At 33.5% G+C, this 22,433-nt stretch overlaps 1 protein-coding gene across 2 annotated transcripts in view; it reads right to left on the reverse strand.

Annotated features, from left to right (window-relative positions):
* Nucleotides 1-5: 5 nt before the first annotated feature.
* LOC131847070 (ATP-binding cassette sub-family G member 8) overlaps nt 6-22,433 on the reverse strand; it is a 67,068-nt gene continuing 44,640 nt past the window's right edge. For both annotated transcript variants that reach the window (XM_059196522.1, XM_059196520.1), the window contains 17 exons: nt 14,086-14,167; nt 13,151-13,287; nt 12,193-12,324; nt 11,700-11,840; nt 10,935-11,079; nt 9,064-9,251; nt 8,389-8,539; nt 7,905-8,060; nt 7,308-7,499; nt 6,363-6,632; nt 6,170-6,287; nt 5,374-5,554; nt 4,107-4,230; nt 3,740-3,904; nt 3,203-3,323; nt 2,508-2,791; nt 6-1,979 (listed from right to left, as the gene is read on the reverse strand). In XM_059196522.1, the coding sequence (XP_059052505.1) occupies nt 1,722-1,979; nt 2,508-2,791; nt 3,203-3,323; nt 3,740-3,904; nt 4,107-4,230; nt 5,374-5,554; nt 6,170-6,287; nt 6,363-6,632; nt 7,308-7,499; nt 7,905-8,060; nt 8,389-8,539; nt 9,064-9,251; nt 10,935-11,079; nt 11,700-11,840; nt 12,193-12,324; nt 13,151-13,269 (2,745 nt within the window). In that variant the 5' untranslated portion in view covers nt 13,270-13,287; nt 14,086-14,167 and the 3' untranslated portion in view covers nt 6-1,721. The remainder of the gene's footprint in view (nt 1,980-2,507; nt 2,792-3,202; nt 3,324-3,739; nt 3,905-4,106; nt 4,231-5,373; nt 5,555-6,169; nt 6,288-6,362; nt 6,633-7,307; nt 7,500-7,904; nt 8,061-8,388; nt 8,540-9,063; nt 9,252-10,934; nt 11,080-11,699; nt 11,841-12,192; nt 12,325-13,150; nt 13,288-14,085; nt 14,168-22,433) is intronic.

A 22,433-nucleotide genomic window follows, 5' to 3' on the forward strand; every position in this document is an offset into this window, starting at 1 on the left:
TTCAGTTTATTATTTCTTTTATTATCATGATACCATATTCGAGAACTAAGGTAACTTAACAATTACATTTTCTATAATTTAAGTGATATGGCGCCACTTTTATTATTATGCTTAACATTCAATGATTTGTTATAGTTTTATTACAATTTTCGCATAGCTTATAACAAGTTTATATAGGAAAATTTGAAACAAACAATCCCAACGAGCATTAGACACGGCAGTGTTATTTATATCCAAATAATATTTACAAAAAATGTCATTTATACCTTATATACTTAGGCCTTCTATAGTAAACATAACACTTACTTTTCTCTTCTATTATTCAAGAGGAAGAAGAAAGCAATAAAGAAAGAAATAGATTTCATAGACACCACATTTTAGAGGAAAAATGTGGGAAAGAATATTAATAATATTTATCTATTATCTTATTAATAAAATTGTGATTTCGGAGTTTAAATTGACTAAATATTAGACACCATTCGGCACATTTATAATAATCTACACTAAGTATAGGTATGTATATAAAAATACAGACATACATTATTATTATTAAACGTATACACATTCCATTCCTGGAAAACGTGTAAATATTTTATATTAATGAATTATAATATAAAAATTCGTCAATATAAAACAAAATTAAGAATACAATTGTATACTACTTGTACTTCTCTCTATAGAAAGGACTATTGTCCAAAGCAAATAAAAATATATACTGAGGCATATAATATACATACACGATCATATTGCAATTATACAATTTATATAGTATATAATTTTTATATACTTTGAACTACAATTCACACTTATAACATGCAACCTATAATCGTAGTAGGTATATATACATTTTTTTTTAAATATATACTTCTCATAATATGTCTATAAGGACGGAAGACGTTAGTCAGCCTTGTAAACTCACTGTTATATACAGTATCTATCTACTATATTCTTGTTTTTGTACATTAAATTCTAGTTATAATAATAATTTAATATAATATTATATATTTAGCTAAATACGTGTTCCACTCAGACTTGAGCAAATATAATCCAATTTTGCATAATATTTCATCGCAAAATTATAAACATTGTATGCCCTCTTAAATCATGCAATAATATAATTTATTTAATCATATACAAGCGTAAAAGATTAATATAAAAAAAGATTCAATTTACAAATCAACAATTTTGCGACTTATACAAGTTTCGTGAAAACTAATCATTTTTTAAAACTATGAATTTTGTCTTCTGATGAAACAATATTTGTCTAAAGTTTGCAGCGTTTCGATTTGATTCTGATATTTATTCGTGTTGCATACAACTGAAGAACAAACTGTACCAGAAATCATCGTTCTTTTTACACTTTTTTGTTTTATTACACTAATATACATTACAATAACATACTCAACTGCAAACTCAGTTCATTCACTATATTCAATATATCATGACAGAACGAATATGAAGGTTGTGATGCCACTAATAAATGCACTTAAGCACCAATGTGATTCGATAGTAGACCTGAACATTTTTAACCTATTTTTATGCAAATTAGCTAAGGGCTCACTTGATGACAAGTGTTAACTTATATACATGAACAGTTTGATGAATATCGCAAAATTAGAGACTCCCTTGGTCCCATTATTAAACTTTTCTACCTGCGGTCCTTATAATTTTACTATTTCTCACCCCACATACTGGAACAGCTGTGGCATAAACAAGTCAATTTAAGGCGTATTAGCATTAATTTTGTGTCCCTTGGTGGACTTTCGTTCTTTACTCTTAACGTACTTAGTGCAATCGAAGATGAAAGCAAACATGGCGACTAGAGCGAATACCGCATAGAAAACAGCCAAAGCGATGAGGAAACTATGTTCGGTCATCTCCCATATATTGTCGCTGCGCAGGTATTCGTAGTTGGATAGAACTTGCGTCCCGTTTGGCGGTGGACACGGCGACTGCACTATGATATCCTGGTATGGTCGCTGGAACAATATTTTTATACTTTAAACTTTTCCTTACTACGTATACAAATAAAATGTGATAATTTGTTGAACAAGAATATGATTTAGTACCTTGATTTCATCATCATCATTATTATCCACCGCAATGACTCGTGGTTTCTTTTTAGATTTTTGCGTTGGATATACATTATTAAGATATCCAGACAACTCGTGACTGTGTAACCATGTAGTGAAACCTTTTTGAAACGTCGACAGAGGTAAGTATCTTATTTGCCATAAAATTATTCGTGTTAAGAATGTTTAACTATATTTATACTCTCTCCTAGTGTCCATTGACTCCTAGTAAAATATTTGACATTTCCTTGTGATAGTCAAATTAATATAATGTGCCACTCCACTTCTTTCCTAAGACTTTGTTTTGAGATCGAAGAAGTATAACTAACAAATCTAACAAACAAAAAAAATATCTAGATACTTGTGTGACCTAATTTAGGCATGCCCCTTTACAACAAAAATAAAATCTTATCTATAGATAAAGTGAAAATTTACCTGTTTGTTAGTACATCTAATATCCTTGCTAATACTGTTCCTCAACGCTGTTTCGCTGAGTTCCTTCTGCAATACTTCCGGCATCGTCCACCTCGACGGTGACACGTACTCCAACCATCGTGCGTACTGCGGCAGGTCCGCCTGGTGCAGCAATACGCCGTTCACCAGGGTACTGAGCAGGAGACAGAAGCCCGCTATCGTTGCGGCCGTCTTCTCCATTGGCACAAGGAATATCGTCGCGCGGCATAACATTTGTACGCTTATTAGATAGAGCAGCATGTATCCTGCGAAAGAGTTTATCAAATCAAATAATTTTTAAGACACATTAAGTAAAGGTAGTACCTACCTATGAATCTAAAACGTTCTAATGGAACTAATGAAAAGAAAATATAACCAAACAGCACTAAAATTTGTAACAAAATAACTATAAAAAAAAAGTATATTTCTCTCAAAGTTCCAACATTTCTACTCTATATTACTGTATAAATGTCCAATATCTTTCTCCCGTAAAAGTGGAATTACACTCCTGTTGACGATTTGAAAAGTTCTGATTAAAATTTTATATTTACACGAGTACACAATTGAGTAGCTGCTTTATCATAAAATTTTCTAAAAATCTCTTCAGCATGTTAACGACATGTCTGTGTGTGACAAAAATGTATTTAGTGCGTGCCAATACGCTAGCGGTTGTTTACCTATATGTATATAGAATCCATCGAAAGATCCCGGAGTCTGCGCGTACAATCCGGTCATGGCGTAACTGGGAACTATAAACGCCAGCCATGTTAGAACGGCCGACCATAGCTCGAGGAATTGCTGAAATACATATTGTTATATTATTTTACATAATTACACTCGCAACAAAAATAATTCCAAATTCATCATATTAAATTTGTTGGCTATATTCCAATGGAGTCTCCATTAGAATATAGAGTGAGCCCTCTTACTACTAGTATGTAATCTTATCTGTGCTACTAGTAATGTAGATTGACCTGACACGGTACCGTGTCAAATCGACCACGCCACTGGCAATGACTTTAGAAGTGGTTCGGTAGTATACCATGTGTTTTAGTGGGTAAAAATTCCACACTCCCGTGACAAAAAATCCCATATGGGAGTATGGGATTTTTTGTCACGGGCCTAATAACCTGACCTTCCGTTACTGAGAGATTTTTCATGCGTAAAAAAAGTGTATCATTTCATATTCATCCATAAAAGAGTGTTATACTCACATCAAAAAGTATGAATATCGTCCTCGAGTATAGGCCTACTGCGATGTCCCTCTCTACGTGGTGCCGCATAGAGCTGGCCTCTCGCGCACTCAGCCACAATAGAATCGGCCACACCGTCAGACACATCACTGCGTAGTGGTAGCCTATTCTATCATTTTGCGTCAACTGCGGAAAATATAATATATACAATGTAATATAATATACATAATCTTTAATAAATATAATGCATGGGAAATGCTTAAGATGAATAATAATAAGTAACGAAATTTATAAAAGGGATTTCTTTAAAAACCATTGACTCCTCAAAAACTACTTTTACCAATTACGCTCGATATTAAATAAATAATAACAAAAAAGAATCAAAAACCTTTGAATCTGTGGCTGGTAAATCCCAGAATATAGTTCCAGTGACGAGGGACATGATAGCGGCAATCAACACGCGGGAGACCACATTGGATAATGTGGACATCTGCGTGAAGACTAAGCTTTTTCTGAAAATTAATATCATATATTATTTTAATCACTAGTGTGGACCTAACGTCTACGCTAATGAACATGTAATTTTATTTATTGAATACTTACAAATGCAACACATACAATAACAAGATACTTGGAATAAGAACAGAAACAATAATAACACAAACCACGATATAACATCTTAATAAATAAAGCAAATGAATATACAAATAAATTATGCTAATTTATTTGTATATTCATTTGCTTTATTCAATATCAAGATGTTTAGTAATAATAAGAAGCCTAGAGAATTCACACACCACCATTTAGTCCCAAGCTATGCAGAGCTTGTGTTATGGTACTAGAGAACTGATAGCGTTTACAATAAACGTTTTTTTGTAAATACATACATAAAAACACCTAGAACACTACAAACAATCATAATCATGTTCATCGAAAATAAGGCGGTGTGCCAGACCGCTAGACCACCACTTTGAATAACGTAGTCTGTATAGCTCTCAGATGAGCAGCATCAATAGATATTTATACTGCTTACAGCTTACTATGTATCGGTTTAAAGAGCGCCATACAATTATCATCAATAAAAGAAAGAAAGAAAATACGTTTATTTGATACATCTAATACATATGATAATTGTATGGCGCTCTTTAAACCGAAATCATGTGTTATGTGATAACATTGTTGTACATACAACAACATTAATTTTATATTTACAATTTGGATCATTATGTTAGTTCTCCGCCCAGCATATGCTATGACGAGGTGCCACGACGCTGGTATTTGGCGCTCTATAAACAACCACTGAAATTCATAGCGTCCCAATATTGGAAAATTTCGTTCCGAGGAATCGAGGATAAAGACGACAATGGTTACTAATAGGTCCGATTTCTAAATGACCTTATATACGTAAGCAAGAATTTATACTAATATTATAAAGCTGAAGAGTTTGTTTGTTTAAATGTGCTAATCTCAGGAACTATCGGTTCGAATTGAAAAATTACTTTTGTGTTGGATAGTCCATTTGTCGAGTTAGGCTTTAAGCTATATAACATTATGCTACGACCAATAGGAGCGGAGTTGCAATGATAAATATCGCAAAAGATGGGGAAATGAAGCGCAGACGAAGTAGCTCTAGTCAGCTAGTAAGATATAGTTACTCGAGTAATGCGAAGGCCTGTAGTAGTGCATGTGGCGAGGGCGCGGGCGCGGGCAGTGGCACGGCGGGTGGCGGCTGAGGCGGAGCGTGTGCGCCTGCAAACACGCCCGCCAACGCCTCGATGCGGCCCGACGACTCCAACATGGCCGCCGCCGACAGCTCGTCCAGCGTCACCAAGTCCACTGCGCATACCATCTTATCTTAATCTTAAGAATATTATAAACGCGAAACTTTGTGAGTATGGATGTTGTTACTCTTTCACGCAAAAACTACTGAACGGATTTTGATGAAACTTTACAGTAATATAGCTTATACATCAGAATAACTAGTATGTTATTCTGATGTATAAGCTATATTCCTGTAAAGTTTAGGCTTACCGCAGGCTAGTATAAAATATTACTATTGTTCTGTCATAGACAGATATAGACAGCGAGCCATGGCCCAGGGTGGGGCAGTAATCTAAAGTATTATGTAACCAGCAAACTATACCCGGGATCTTACCCCGATTATTTTTTTCATACAAAATGGTAACACCTTATATCTGTATGTAATTATTTGTGTCGACTGTAAGTAGTTTATTATTACTTTAGTTGTTATTTTTATATCTAAATAGTTACCGACCACTAGCATAATAATAAAATTTAATAAACATAAACATTTTATAATGGTTCTTCTAAAATAGTTCAGGATCTGACAATTTTAAACGTCAATGTTTGATTATGTTGGCATATATCAATATCTATAATAATAATAGATATTGTAAAAATATAAGAGTAGGTACATAATACAGTACTTACAGTAGTAATCAGATGGATTCTTAAAGGCAGGGCAAGGGTAATCGATTGAGGTGAAATATGGCAACATGTCTCTCCTATATCCACTAAACATAGTTCTACCGGCAGATATTAGTACCACCTGCAAAAAAATATTCATATATAACATTTTGATCCTTCGAGTCGGATAAAATAAATCTTTTAATTCAATTATTACCTTTGTTAACATAGCAAAAATTTCATAGGTCGGGGGATGTAATGACATTATGACCACCCGTCCAGTACTGGCCCAGTTTTTCAAATATTCGACTAAGAAGAACGTATCAAAAATGTCCATTTCCTTTGTTGGCTGATCTAGAATAAGTACCGCCATATCTAATAACAGCTGACAGGCAACGTTCAATCTACGTATTTCTGAACGAGTGAGACGTGCTACATTTGTATCTCGTACTTGCTCAAGTCCTAATTCTTCTATAAGAAGATTTATCTGAAATCATCACAAAGTTATTACAAATTTTAATAAATTACATACATATTATAATATTATTATATCAGTAGAGCTAAAGTATTGAACTATTTAATGTAATATTATTATATAAGTGACAGTGTCGTGGTCTAGCGGTTTAGTACTCTGACTTCGACTAAAAGGTCGTTCGAAACTTCTCGACGAATTTGAGAATATAAATTAAAGATTTGTTACGAGTTTGTTACTTTGTTACGAGAAACACCAACAATAAAACACATAAACAACATAGTTACGCTAGTAAGCGCTCTATTTCACAAGAATTCAACTATAGGGAGATCCTAACGAAATATGGTATGACTGATAACTGTAGAAACGACATATTTTCTATAATAATACGTATTTAATTCTTCACAATTATTTTCCCATTGTGGACGATAAAATAAATTGACTGTATGTGTGATATTAATGAAACAATGAATAGAAAATGGTAATACTTATAATTCAGGTACAAACATAACAGTGCAAAAGTGAAATAAATATATAAAAATGTGCAAAGTTTGTAACATCCATAGATGAGAAACAATGAGTCGCGGAGCTAAATCTACCAGATGCTCCCCCTCCGCCACCAGAGATGTTTCTCTCGTTATCGTTTTTATAGTTATATATTATTTTAGATTATATTAGACAGATACTTACTCTATCTCTATCAGACATTTTTACTTGATTGTGGTTACTCCTCGGCCTTCGTAACGCGGCATGAAATCGCAACGTGTGTTCGACTGTCATTGAGGGACACAATGAAGTATCTTTGCGGACGTACGCTGCTACCTTGCGTAAAGTTGACGAGGCTACAGGCTGCCCGTTAAGCACTATGTCGCCTGATAATTTCTACACGAAAACATTACAAGAGTATTATTAGAGTACAAATACATACATATAGAATAGAGAGCAAATTAAAGAAATAATTGAAGTCGTGTCGTATCAACATTTAAATAGCATGATAGAAGATCGTAGAAAGTGGGAATAGCCACTGTCTCTTGAATTATTGTGACAACAAGCGGATAATGCCGTAAATTGCGAATAATTAACCTATTGATATTACAAACAAAAAAGTTAGCTTGATGTAAATAATACAGCGAAAACTAGTTTATAAAGAATATACTAAAAATTAATTCTCTTAAACAAAGCTACGATATCAGCTACTAACACATGCAGATCGACGTGTGTAAGTATCACTAGATAGATCTACAGTCAGGTAATGAACGAGAGTGTTGTCGGAAAAATTGTTTCTACCTTTCTAACGCCAGCTAAAACGTCCAGCAGACCCGTGGCTTCGTGTTGAGATGTCGCAAGCACAGCCAGGATCTCCCCAGACTTTACTTCAAAACTAAGACCAGACACCAGGAGAGTCGATTTGTTTTCTGGTGACGTTATTTCTAAACTGTTTACCTGGAACATAAAAAAATACGGTAAAATAAAATTTATAAATGTCCACTCAATTGCAAATGAATACTTTTTTTTAACAAAACGCAAATACCCTAATTAAGTACATCAAACAGATTTACTTGTTTTAATTTAATGTGCAAATCAAAACAGTCTGGCAAAAATTTTATTCCAACAAATCTATAGAAAATTGACGCACGGTAAACTTTGATATGCAATTCATGGATGTATATGAAATAATTACATATTTTATAATTTACTTATAGAAATTTGACAATAGGTCACTTAAGTAGATACTCCTATTAGAAAGAAGTACTTATACTAGTATACTTACATAATAATTAGGGTATATATAAGCGGAATGTGCATATCCATCTATATAATCTCCGGGTCGTAGAGTCGAGTGCTTCCTTGACTGAGCGACTGACATATGACTGCCTGCTTTTGAGATGCGCCCGCCCAGATGCGATGCTGGCATTAAATAGCTATAGGACAATATAATTTATTCAATTTTTGTCATAAATGTTAAGTTAAGTGACAAAGTTAACCACTAATATGAAAATAGTATCAGGTTTTGCGTACTCCATAGAGTCTTTATTGACAGTTGTTTGTTGGTTATTTTTAGAGTAATTTAAATTTCAATGAAATCAAAAGATTCATGTCATATTATTTCACACTTAATTGACCCCTTCCTTAGAATGTAGCAGAAACGTTAAAGATTTTTAATATTGGTTGTTAATAGAGATAAACTTAGTAATGTGGACTTATGAGTTATGACACCATTACTAGCAATGTACCATGTCAGGTTAACCTCCACGCGGTTCCTCCTGGAAACCACCGTGATAAATTCCTGGTGAATTTGGCACGATGGGCTAACTGACCTGACTTCATGTTCCTCATCCTCCTGCGTAAACCGTTAGCGCAGGCGGCTGCACCATTCCATTATCATCGATAAAAAAATTGCGTTCAGTGAACAATAAAAAGATTTTCTATAATCATATTCCGTAACCTGTGATGGTCGCCGTCTGGCGCAAACTCCGCCACGCTGTTCCGCCTGTTGGTGTACTGTGAGCGCTGGGGCCTCGCATCAATGCCGAGCAAGTTGGCCTCGCTTACAGACTTGTTCCGACTGCTCGTCCAGTGCTGTTCCCGTATGCCAGCCTGCTGCATCGCCACTAACGGCACCCCTGTACCCGGCTGTTGATAACGGTATTGATTTATTTTATTTATTTCAGGCAAGTTAAAAGCTTATAATGCCTGCCTCTGGAGACTGGTCTATACGGGTTACGAACACTGATTAGACTATATGGTGATCACTCTATTCTCTCAAATTTACAAAATAATCCGTATTGTTTTAAAAATGTCCAACATTTACTTGAAAAGAATACGAGCTGAGTTTCTTGTCAGTTCTTCTCATGAAATCATTACGAACTGACGGTAGATTTGACATATTATAAGAGTCTGTAATAGACCTACTATAATAGAATAAAAATATTTTGAAATTGAATATATTGTATACACAAGTGCCTTAGGGACTATTCATATAAAATAATTAATACAAATATGGTCTATGTGACGACAGCAATCCGAACGTAAATTACTTTACAGCATCCTATATGCTGCATATGCGTTTGCAATATCATGCAGCATTGGTATCACTAGCTTCAGTTGCCAAACAGCTTGTTTTTCTAATCTGTGTTTCAATTTGAAGGGTGTGGTAGGGAAATTACGTTGAATGGCAATTTATCAAGAGTAGATGTAATAGATATATAGTGGATAAGATATTTAGGCGATGATTCCCACTTTTTATTAGATGGGCCGTCTGCATATTTGTCATTCCAGCTACATTCAACAACTACCAGGAGCTAAAGTTCTTAATGCAATTGTGAATAATTCTTGTTAACATAACATAAGTTTCATTTGATTTAGAACCAATATATAGGTATATAAACTAATTCTAAGTTTAAGTTTATATAGTAAAAAGCAGTTCTTAACAATTTAAATATATCTCAAATTTATATTATTAGTAGAGTAAAGGAAGAAAAAAGAGCAAAATATGATCAGGAATTGTATAATTCCTTTCGATAGATTTAACCATATAACGTTATTGAACTCGATCATGCAAAACTATAGATCGAACTTGTTAAGGATAGGTCAATGACCAGAAAATCGGCACAAACTATTTTGTTTGTCATTCTTTGTAGGATTTCCCACCATTTAAATTTTACAAGTTTTTTCTTTTTAATTCCATGAGTCATTGATCTACTTATACCTTTATATATGATATTCTAGTATACCCTAGTACGCTCAACAAAGACTAATAAGTGGGAAAAGGAATTGTTAGCAATGAGGGCCAATAACCCCCTAGCTAGCTATGTACCATGTCAGGTTGACTACCACGCGGCTCCCCATGGCTATCATCGTGGTAAATTATAATTTGCCATGATGGATTAACTAACCTGACTTCATGCTCATACTTCACTGGTGCCCCGCCAGCGAAAACTGTTAGCACAGGCGGGTGCAATAAAAATAGCGAATAATAAATATTATAGTTAACGATCGTGACAAATTTATTTATCAGAGGAATGCCTTGTCTTGTCCATGTATCGTATTTATATATTGTATTGATAAGTAACTATTTTGAAACGATTTGATTTAAATGATAAATAACTGGATAAGAATGATGTAGCAGCGAAAATCCTGAATATCATATCATCTTAATACTGAATTCGAGTATGATATCCTCTTTGCTATGCATAAAGAATATCAGGCCCGTCGTCAGTTTTCCATGAACCATAGACCGTCAGTTTATATACCAACGTAATATAATCAAATCTTTCACGCAATCTATTCATGTGCAAGAATGCGTGATATATTTACCTGATAGGAATGATGTAAATTCTGCATCCGGAAGTCTGGGTCGGATCTGTATTTCCGACTGTACTTGTAGTTAGTAGTGGTTTCGTTGTCTGAACTATCGTAGCCTGACGACGTTTCTCGAACTCCTCGACTTTGCCGATGTATCCTGCACAAAAATTATGTTACAATTTAATATATATTATTATTGCATATTACATATTACAATAGTTCTTATAAATAAAAACTAATGTTGAGTTAAGCTGACTGGATAACATCTCTAACAATGGAAACTCTATACTGATAAAGTATTCTCAGTTAGCATTTTTTTATGTAATTGGAATAGTAAACAAGCTAACAACCTACCTGATGGTAGGTAAACGGTAACCATTGCCATATAAATAAAGAACACTACGGACATGACGTTATTATATGACACTCATGAAAACACTCATAGCCATTCCATAGGACGAAAAGGTTGTGCTTCTAATTCTATAATTGTAACTGCTTAATCTGTACTCTACAACAGAAACATAGTTTATAAAGCAAACTGCTTGGCTGAAATAGATGAGACCGAGGTATCCACACAGACGACTTTTTACAGTCTATCTCTAGTAAACCTCCATCCATGTGATGCCGCATACAAACCACTGAGACAATATATGTATGTAATGACGAATGAGTAATTTGACGATAAAATTAATTGTAATACAATTGATTTTACAGCTTAAAATTGATAGAAGACTTTAACTTAAACTTAAATTAATTTATATTTCTATTAAACATTACCTTGGCACTGGTTTCATTCCACTACCGATGGACGTTTTCGGTTTGGGTGTACCGGATCTCTGCGAGCCGTTATGGTTCGGTGGGAACACTCGCGGCAGACCGAACTTTAGGTACGTGTACATATTCGAACCAAGTGCGGATCTATGGAAGTAAAGTTAACATTAAAAACATAGACAATTAAATCTGTAGTTACTGATTTAGGCTGTATCAATAAATAGAAATAAATTTTATTCATATAAAATCATTTTTCAATGGTCTTTTTCTACTTCTTTTTCGCAAAACAGACTTAATATAAGAAGATCAAGCAAGTATCTTGCGTGTTGCTTTTTTAAACAAACTTTGTACAGTATTCGATTTTCAAACTAGCAAACTTGAATGTGCACATTCCACTAAATCTACCAAAGTTGTACACATACCGTGTATAAATTTTATACATCATTTACAATTTAATAATAATGATATGATAACATAAAGTATGTAATAATTATATTACTTGGGTCCATATCGAGGATGTGATAATATAGACTGCACGGTGGTGTCACGAAGCTGAAAGTTGCCATATGGAAGTGGACTCTTGTCGGTGCTACCGAGAGCGCTGTCTGTGAAGTCCGAGTTCAGATTTTGTCTGTTCAGAACACAAAACATTATTGCATTTTTAAATCCAAGATTTCAAGTACATGTTATAAATTTTTTACCTTGCCAAAGGAGGACTTATCTCTAAAAGAAATATCTTCCAGTCAACCCAAAACAGCGTGACACAGAAAGTGGAGTGTGGGTCACAGAAGTGCAAATAATATAAGTAATAAAAGATAAAATACAAACTAAAAAAAATTAAGTCAAATACATATTATTAATATAAAACATTTATTATGTAATTAGAGTGACAAATAACCTGACAGCCCACTTAATGGAAAGTGATAAGTAGCAGATAGCTTCTAGTGGATAGTTCACTCGTAGATAGCTAATGTTATAAAGAGTATCTTAGGCTACTTTTATTTTAGAAATTTTATTTATTTTAGTTCTACGCGGGAAAAGTCGGCTACCAGCTAGTGGAACATAAAAATAAAGTGATTCCAAGAAAAGACAATTCCAAACCTCTTCTCTAAGATATCCGGCTATGCTGTCAGATATCCATTTTAATTTTATACATATGAGCATACCTACTTTGTGGTTTGAATCCTTCAGACCGAGCTGACGGAAAATCAGTATTCGAAGTTTATATATTCTAAGAATTCCAAATGAATTTCAAATACTTACCTACCTATGAGCTTAACTCCATATGATGGGTTAACAACATCATAAGAACCACGATGAATCCAAATCATCACAAAATGAGACTAATACTACTCGTATTCACAAAAACTTTCAAATCCAATGAAAAATATGTCCTAACAACTTGTCAATCATGTCCTCAAAACTAACAATAACTTGTAATTATATAATTTGTGCACCTGTATATAGACCATGCGTGCAGGTCTTCAGAATGCATGCCACGAGGGTCGTGCATCAGCGGGTTGGAGGGTACAGAGTACCGGCGCTCCCCGCCGAGGCCGAGAGCTGACTGCGACATCGTGTATTCAACACCGACCTGTAAACATGCTTTAGTTGTCTAATCTGTGTTTTTGTTATTATTATTTCTCTAAATTAACATTATACGATTCGACTAATCGTATAGTGTTAATTGCCTCGATGGTCTAGCGGTGTACAGCGCTTTACTTTCGATAATCATGGGTTCGATACCTTATAATAAGCGCGGAAGTTTGTAAGATGGATGATGACTGTGGATTCGATTCCTTACAATAAACGCGCTAGATTGTAAGTTTGGATGAATGGATGTTTGTTACTCTTGTAAAAAGTCATGCAAAAACTACGGAATGGATTTGAAATAAACTTTAAAATAATATAGTTTATACCTCAGAATTACACATAGGCTATAAATCACGACGTTGCAACTGCGTACACACCTAGTCACATATAAGAGATATTAGGTACCTAATTTTAATTCTCTCTGTTCAGTTTAGTAAACGGCCGTAGAAAACGCAAGTGCACTCATGATATTCAGTGTAGAAATTGTTCAATAAAAAAATGAATTTTAAAAGATTAAAAAAAAGAGATCTTAAATTTATATATGTTACTCGACAAGTACCGTTATCGCTCAAATTTATTTGCTCTGTCATCGATGTTTCGATCACCGGAGTTACTCAGAAATATAAATTGACACAGTTTTTTGGAGTCAGATATATGACATAAAATGACATAAATTACGACGCTGAAATCAATCTAAAAATGCCTTATATCAATTGTATTATTATATATTATATTATACAAGGCAACAATTTATTATGTAGATACTTTTAAATTTATTCCAGTTAGTCGTCGTTATTACCTATGTCATCCAAGAACGATGAGCAGGCGATAAATCTTCTTTAATTTGCGCATGATGGATTAGAATTCTCGCCCCATTTTGTCTGTAACAAGAAAAATAAAAAGTAAGTTTAAGAACTAAAACCTAAAAACTAAAATTTGTGTTCTCATTTATAAAACAATATGAATTATTATTACAATTGGACAGCCTTAGCCTTCCTGTATTTTGAATAGTCATTAGTTTAATTAGTGCAATAGCATAATAGCACATTTTTCTTTATAGTACTATACCAAGTGTGTGTGTCTATCTAACACCTTTACATAAATATGTATGTATTAGGCTCCCGGTCTTATTTTACTAAGGCCCCTTGTAAAAAAAATCACAATATAAAAAGAGAGTCAGAGTATAAACAGACTGGGGCGTCTGGCCTATAACACGAATAACCCAATAATAATAACAATAATTTATGTCCTTAAAATTTATTAAACTAAGTGGATCACGTGTTAACATACTATCGACATTGAGTATATCCTATTTGACAAAAACTACCAAATCGGATGTAAATAAAGGTTGGCGCACATTGCGTCAGTGCACCGGACGCGGCCGCGACACATGGTGACAATCGCATCATCTCATTGTTGGGATTACGCAAAACAAATAGCTGTGTCACTGAGCATTTTGTATAATAAAATTGAGTTATGAACGTGTTAACTGCCAATTAAATGTGTCAGTTAATTGTATGTGAAAATGCGTCGTTAAATTGTTACCGTTTTACCCCTTAACGGCCTAACTAATAGCCTACAATCTGCTATCCTTTCATCGAACATTATATTTAAGGCCACATACATACTCTAGAAGTATTTTTTATTTCGAATCCATAATTTATTGTATTCTAATTCACTTTCCTGTATGTACGTGTTTTCTTATAGCTATGGATTCTGTCGAATTATTGCATTATTAATACAGTTGGCCGCAGCTGTACTTTACAGGTCCACCAGAAGAAATCGAGGGCGAGTGCAGAGGCTACCCCAAACCCGCGGAAGGACTAAGAAAGCGGTGGCAGGCTTACTCCTGCCTTATGGATTCGACTTTAGACCTCACCACTGGAATCTTGAACTTCGTCTCAGGGCGTCGTAATTTCATTTCACGGAATGGAACAAGAGATCGAATGACAATAATGAAAGTCCATATTGTCAGCTGTGCTGGTAATGTGATTATGTTACCGACTAATGTCTTCGTCATAAAGCAATTCGTTCTTCTCACAGCATTCATACTTATTTATGTATTAGCAAAGCATTTTCATCCTTATTAAATTCACAGCATGCAAGAGATAATGAGATAATAATTACATTTCCCCCGCGCAAGCGTTGTCACGGCACACTTGAACTAGACCTTCTGAGTTAGCGCTAAACAGTATCATTAGCAGCTTGCGTGGGACCCGTTCGTATTGTTATAAAGCATTAATTTCCGCCACCTGTTTTAGTATGTCAGTATACTCATGTAATGTCAGCAGCAGCTTGCGGGTATACCCTGGCGGATACAAGACCGCTACCGGACCGATACTTATACTTGAAGTTTTAAATCTAATATTTTGATAATTAATAATTTTGCACTCTATGGTACTTTCTTTTGTTGTTCTAAGGAAAACCAATCGATATGCTGGCTGAATCAGCATTCCAATGTGACTTGCTAGAGGTAGATCTTAAAAAGTCGCGTGCAGCGTAGCGTGCAGATTAGGAAGTGAAATTACAGAATAAGAGGTATGACAGTTCAGTCGTATCGAATGGTAACGCATGAATGGTATCACGGGTGTCAAGTGATAACGTAATAACCGTAGTGCTCTTGTATATAGACAACGGTTATGTGATAAACAACCCCATTATAATTACATACACAAAATGTGATACCTTATGTGTACCAATCTGAAGAAAATATAACGTCATTTAAAACTCGCCGTTTTTAAATGCATTCACAAGCTAGTTTTATTCATTCATTTGAGCATAGACACGCCCTGAACTTTTTAAAGCATTTGTTTTGAGTACCGCTGCGTGCATAACGGCTTTTAACTTTTTAGTAACGACTATCGTTCAAGCAGACGCAAACATTGTCTACTTCTGATTGTGTATAAAATTATTGTAATTGTATATAATATTTACCATTCAAACTAATAAACATTTTATAACTAATAAACAGTTCCGCTATTGCAAAACGATTTTTATAGTTTTAAAGTGACGAAAAAAATATTTAATTTACTTTATCGTATAGTTATTTTGACGATATGTAGATATATAGTTATTTTGACGTTTGACGACCTCGGTGGTATAGCGGTCCAGCACACCGCTTTACGTCCAATGGTCGCGGGTTCGATTCCTCGCACGGCACAAACATTTGTATTCACGAGTATGATTGTTTGTATCGGTCTGGGTATTTTCTATGTATATTATGTATGTATTTACGAAAAAAAAATCTATGTATTTGTATCAGTTATCTAGTACCCATAACACAAGCTTTAGCTAGCTTAACTTGGGACTAGATGGCGCTGTGTGAATTGTCCTGAGATTATTATTATTATTATTTATTATTTTACACTATTATATTTCTTTTTTCAGTTATACACTAAATAATATTTACAATAACAAAAAACAACAAAAAATTTCATCGGTTTGCAATTGCAGACCGCGTTCATTTTAATTATAGTTTTATTTTACCATATCTATTAAGAATATAAAAGCTTATATAAGTACCTACCCAGCTAACATAACGATTAAACAAGTGTACAAAAAAATTTAAAAAAATCGCATTTCATGCAACAGTCTGTAAGTACATGTACGTGTGTCTCATTACAATATGAATTTTATAGTTATGTTCTGTTATTTATGAAGCCACCTGAAGGCCGTCACCTCAATAGTAACTGGCTGGTCAAGTTCTGAAGATATCGCATGTAAGATAATGATGATTATCTGTGCTTAATACAGCATTTAATTATATATATTATCATTGAGCAATAAGTATGCAGCTGTTAAATTGGTTAAATAATTAGACAGCTACCTATACTTTTTCACGAAGATCAGATTATTCTTAGAAGTGATGAAAATTATAAAAAAATAAATATGAAACAATGAAAGTTGATTAAATTTTATTTATATTCAATATACATATATTGTTTCAAATATTTTTTATACCTATAATTTTCATCACAACAAAGAAAAATTTGCAGTCCGTGTTCAGGGACGGAAGATTAAAGTTTGCAATGCTGATGTTCTATGAGAAAAATAAAAAAAAAACAATAGACATCTGCCAGAACTACATAGACTTATAATATTATAAAATCAATCGATACATTTAAACGCAGAGCAAACTTATATAAATATAAAGTAATAAAAAACTTTAATAACGTGTAATTACAATAATAATACAAGCTTAATGTTATTTTTTCAAATGAATTCAAAAAAGGGTTGTCCTCAATTAATCTGGTACCATATCTTCATCTATTTTGTACACACCCACACAGCTTGTACGCCAATTCACCGAATATTTATTTAAAAAGGAAATGGTTGGCATTTGTTCATAGTTTTTGACTGACTGCAGGATGGACACAGAAAAAAAAGACGAAAAGGTTTACGCCTACATGCGTATATTTCATGGCCGAAATTAATTTTTAATATTTGATTAGTATGTATAGATTACAATTCCATGTGCCTACGTATAATATGAAGCTCGTGATATTAGTGGGCGTTGAAGCCTTTGTATGCTAATACACTTATTTCGTATTGCTCACATCAATGAGTTGTCTCTGTACTCTGCCGATTACTAGGAAATATATGTATATGTATGTCATAATGCAGCCGAGGCTTGCACTTGCAGCGTGACCAATGTCCATGTTATTTCCTCTGAGAATAAATTACCGTTAGTATTGTTATATACAGGTATATATGTATTATAGATATATATTAATATGGATGTTTATAAGGGCAGAGGAAGGCCGAAAAAGAGATGGATGGACTGTTTGAAAGATGATATTGTAAGAAAGAGAATAAATAATGTGATGACTGGGAACAGTGATGAATGGAAGAGAAAAACATGTTTCTTTCTTATTCCATTTAATTTGATATCGGCGGCAAATTATAAGGGATATGAAAGAAGCAGACAATGACACGCATATATATATGCCTGTACAATTCAATACCACCTATGCCAATGTTTTGGGTTAATTAGAAGAGATCTCTTCTAGGGATAAGTCCTCCTTTCCTCACATTGTCTCTAAATTATATTAATAATGTATTTGTACAATTAAGACTGCAAATTTTACTAATATTATAAACATAAAAGTGTGTGACTATGGATAGATAGATGAAAGGATATTTGTTCCTCTTTCACGCAAAAACTACTGAACGGATTTTGATGCAACTTTACAATAATATAGCTTCAACATTAGAATAACACACAGGCTATAAATTTCATGCGGGTGAAACCGCGAGTACAGCTAGTAGCATTATAAGTTATTTTGCTTTTATTTCCAGTTAACATACATAAGAAATAAGATATTCTGTATTGATACATATCTATAAAAATATTAATCCTAACAATCATAAAAATGTGAAAGTTAAACTATTAATTTATCGTTTCATCTCTATTTGACGTAGGTACGAAGATTTCATACGGCCACAGTGATGTATTAAAGAATTTTTATAGCAATACGGTAGTAAATATAGTAACTTAGGTGTATAAATCTGTGGTAATATTAGTGAGTATTCGTGACTAAACCTCTTAAAGCCCTCAATACAAGTACTTTATTCAACAATACATACATTTAACAAAAAAATACGAGAACAAAATGGAAATAAACTCTAAATTGCAAACACACGGTGACGTTTGTTCAGATTTAGTAGCTGTATTTTTAGTGAATATTGTAAATAACTATACAGTAAAAATACACCACTTGGTAGTTCCGAAATAAAAGATTGACTTGGACTCCCTCTAAGTACAATAACACACCCAAAACCTTTGAAAAGATCGCTCATTAAAAAACTGTTCAAAGACAAATTAAAACCTTCTTGGTTCATAGGAATAATATTTAATTTTTTTGACAGTTCCAAATATGAAATAAAAAAAATATTATTTCATTGATGCCATATTGACGTGTTTATTCCGTTTGCCTATCCAGTAGGATAAAAAAAAATATGCTATAATTTGTGACGTAATTAAACAATAGTGGATAGAAAAAGTGATAATAATTTTTGTGTTCGTTATTCTGAGACTTGAAAGAGAGAAATGAAAGATTGACCTATACAGAGATAAATTCATTGTAATTAATATATTACCTATAGCAACAAAAAAACATTTAAAAGCTTTTAAATGTTTTTTTTAATAAGTATTTCAAGTTAATTTTGATAACTGTAATAAAATGTTGTCCTAAAAACTGCAAAATCTGCGTCAACCTGTACATAGGGCTATTTTTACCCCTGATGGTATGCGAGCCAGGCGCCGCGGGATCGCTGACCCGGACGTTGGCCCTTCCATTGTACCTGGATTGCGGGTCTACTATGGGTGGGACCTTTGAACGCTTAACTTGAAATGACCAAGCCTAGCATGGATTATACTTTATAATGTAACTTGTACTTTAATGTATCTACTAAGCTATTTTATTTGAAACCAGATGGCCGTTTTAACTTAGCTTGAACTAACAACAACCATAACTGTCCTGTTTAATATCAGAAAGGAGTATAATAGAGTAAAGTTTTATGCTGATACAAATGACTTTGTTCCTTGAACAAAAAAGTATCCATTTTGATTGTCCTTTAGTATTTATTCCATGATTATGGCATAACTCCTTTTGGGAGTTGGTTTAAATTTTGTCGTTATATCATTATTATTATACTACTATTACGCAATAAAGTATAAGTACTTAGTTACAATCAATATTTTAGCATAATAAGCATAAAATTAATAATCTAATTGGGATGAAAAAGGAATTAAGTTGCATTGTATTGAGTTGACCTAACCTTCACTGCCTTTAATTTTTATTAACAGTAATTAATAATGTCGTAACAAAATAGCTAAAGCGGATACGTAAGCATGCTAGAATGTTCCCACGAGAATATTACTAAGTATAAGAAATGTCTCTATGTCTGGTATAGAAGTTGCTATTAATGAAAACTTATGATTATCACAGAAATAGTGTCGTACTTAGCGTATCAATGACTTTATACTTTAGAGAAAGTAGATATAAAATATACAGTTTGTTATACATTAATAAAACTTTATGTTTAAAACCGGTAACTGTTGTCTAGCCGGTAAAATAACAGTAAAAACATTTTAGATCGAAACTAGTGGTAAATGACAAAATGCATGGCCGCTTTACGTAGAAGAAAATATTTTTTTAGAAAACTGTCATCAACTTTTTTTGGCAATTCACATATACTTAAATACGTTTGGTTGAATATACAGATTTTGAAGGTTTTATACTCGTAAGCGCGCGCGTCATTAAAATTATCATTAATTTGAATGAAAGACTGCATTTCAATCTGTATGGCATAGATTTTTATTTTCAAGATTATGAGGCCAGTGTCAATTCCTAAAACGTGAGAAGGAAGGGATTATAACTATTGGCCCCATTGCCAGCAATGGACCACGTTAGATTGGGCTCAACGCCAGCGTATTACGCCAAGTCATTATGGTATAGTCATGTTAAATTCGTCACGGTGGCCTAACCTAATCTGAGTCCATGCTGTTCATCACCAATGGAAGATGCTAGACATCTTCCATTGGTGCCATTCCAACTTATACCATAAGTGCAGGCGTATTTAATATTCTACATTTATCCATCAAAAAAACTCTTAAAACGAAGTATCTATTAACTCAGTGAGAGAATGTCTGATGTATGAACACCTCTAAATGAAATATACATACGGTTATATTCCAAGCAAAGTATTACAACTACTTACGTAAATTGATTTGTAATACAAATTGTAGTGATCAAATGGTGCACGCGTGCGGATCCATTGAATAATTTTTCCGAATGCAGCGGAAAGTGCGAATTCGATAACTCGCAAATACGTAACTGTTTGTTTTTTTAATGCATGCTACTACATTCACAATACACCATTCGAATCAAAGAAACGAATGGATTTTATCGCTGTACCTACTGCTAATTCAGATGTAGATAGTGACGGGTGGGTGGTTTATTTTTACCTGAAGTTTAATGTGTATGTATATATCTATACTAGTAGTTAATAATTTTAGATATTATTTTATATATCCATTCCGACCTCGTTCAGCCGTAAGGTCGTAAAAAGACAAAAATAGAACTGATATTTTGGATTTATAGTACAACTACATTAAATTTAGTAAAAATATAGATTTTTTTTTTGTAATTGTATATATATTGTTTTTTTTTATTAAAGGGTGTCGTGGGGCATAGGTATGCCCCAATCGATAGTATTATCTAGTTAGAGGAAGACTTTGTATACAACATGAAGTGTCTGGTCTTGCTCTGCCTGTATTCATACTGATACAGGAAGGAAGGGTGTGTTCAATATTTAATTCATCACCAATTTAATTTCCATTATTATACATAAAAAATTTATATTGATTTACTACCGACTTGTCGGTAAAAGATTGCTTATGGCGATAATACCGTTTTGTAATGCACTTTCTAACACAAGTACTTTTTTAATTTTATTTTTTGTACACAATCAAAAATCATTATTATTATTGACATAAACACATGATAACGTCATTATAAAATCTTAACAAACTATATTTAATCGAATTAGGTGTTATTTTGCGGAAGTCCATTTCACTACTCGATGACACTTATATTATTTTGTTTAATTCCGCTACAATAAATATAATTGTAGCGGAATTTAACGAAATAATATAAATCCATCGAGTAATCTTAACAAACTCACGTACATAACCGTACCAGGGATGCCAACTGTGCGAGAATTCTTCACATTATCTAGGATGCCCACATATCTCGTAACGATCATTTGATCGTTACGAGATATGTGGGCATCCTAGTACAATTTTGTATTTATGAATATTTTTTTCACTGCAACTAAAATTTTATATTACACTCTATCAAGTTTTGGATTCAGAGCGTTTCAGTAGTATACACAGTAATTAATAACTACCATCCCTGACTGTCGCACTGTGTTTTGAGAGCTAAATGGAACCAATCTTCAACAAGTTCCAACAAGCCTTCATCATTACTACACGTAGGTAAAAAATTAAGGATGGCAACCCTGGACTGACTGGAGTAAGCGTACACGTAACAAGCAAAGGTTGTGAGAACCGTTACATTGTTCATTGGAGCTGTTTTAGAAATGTTTCCGATAATCAACTCGCTGTTATACCTTGACTGATAA

The sequence above is a fragment of the Achroia grisella genome, unplaced genomic scaffold (assembly GCF_030625045.1).
Source record: "Achroia grisella isolate CSIRO2021 unplaced genomic scaffold, CSIRO_AGI_Agris_v1 utg515, whole genome shotgun sequence".
Taxonomy (NCBI): Eukaryota; Metazoa; Arthropoda; class Insecta; order Lepidoptera; family Pyralidae; genus Achroia; species Achroia grisella.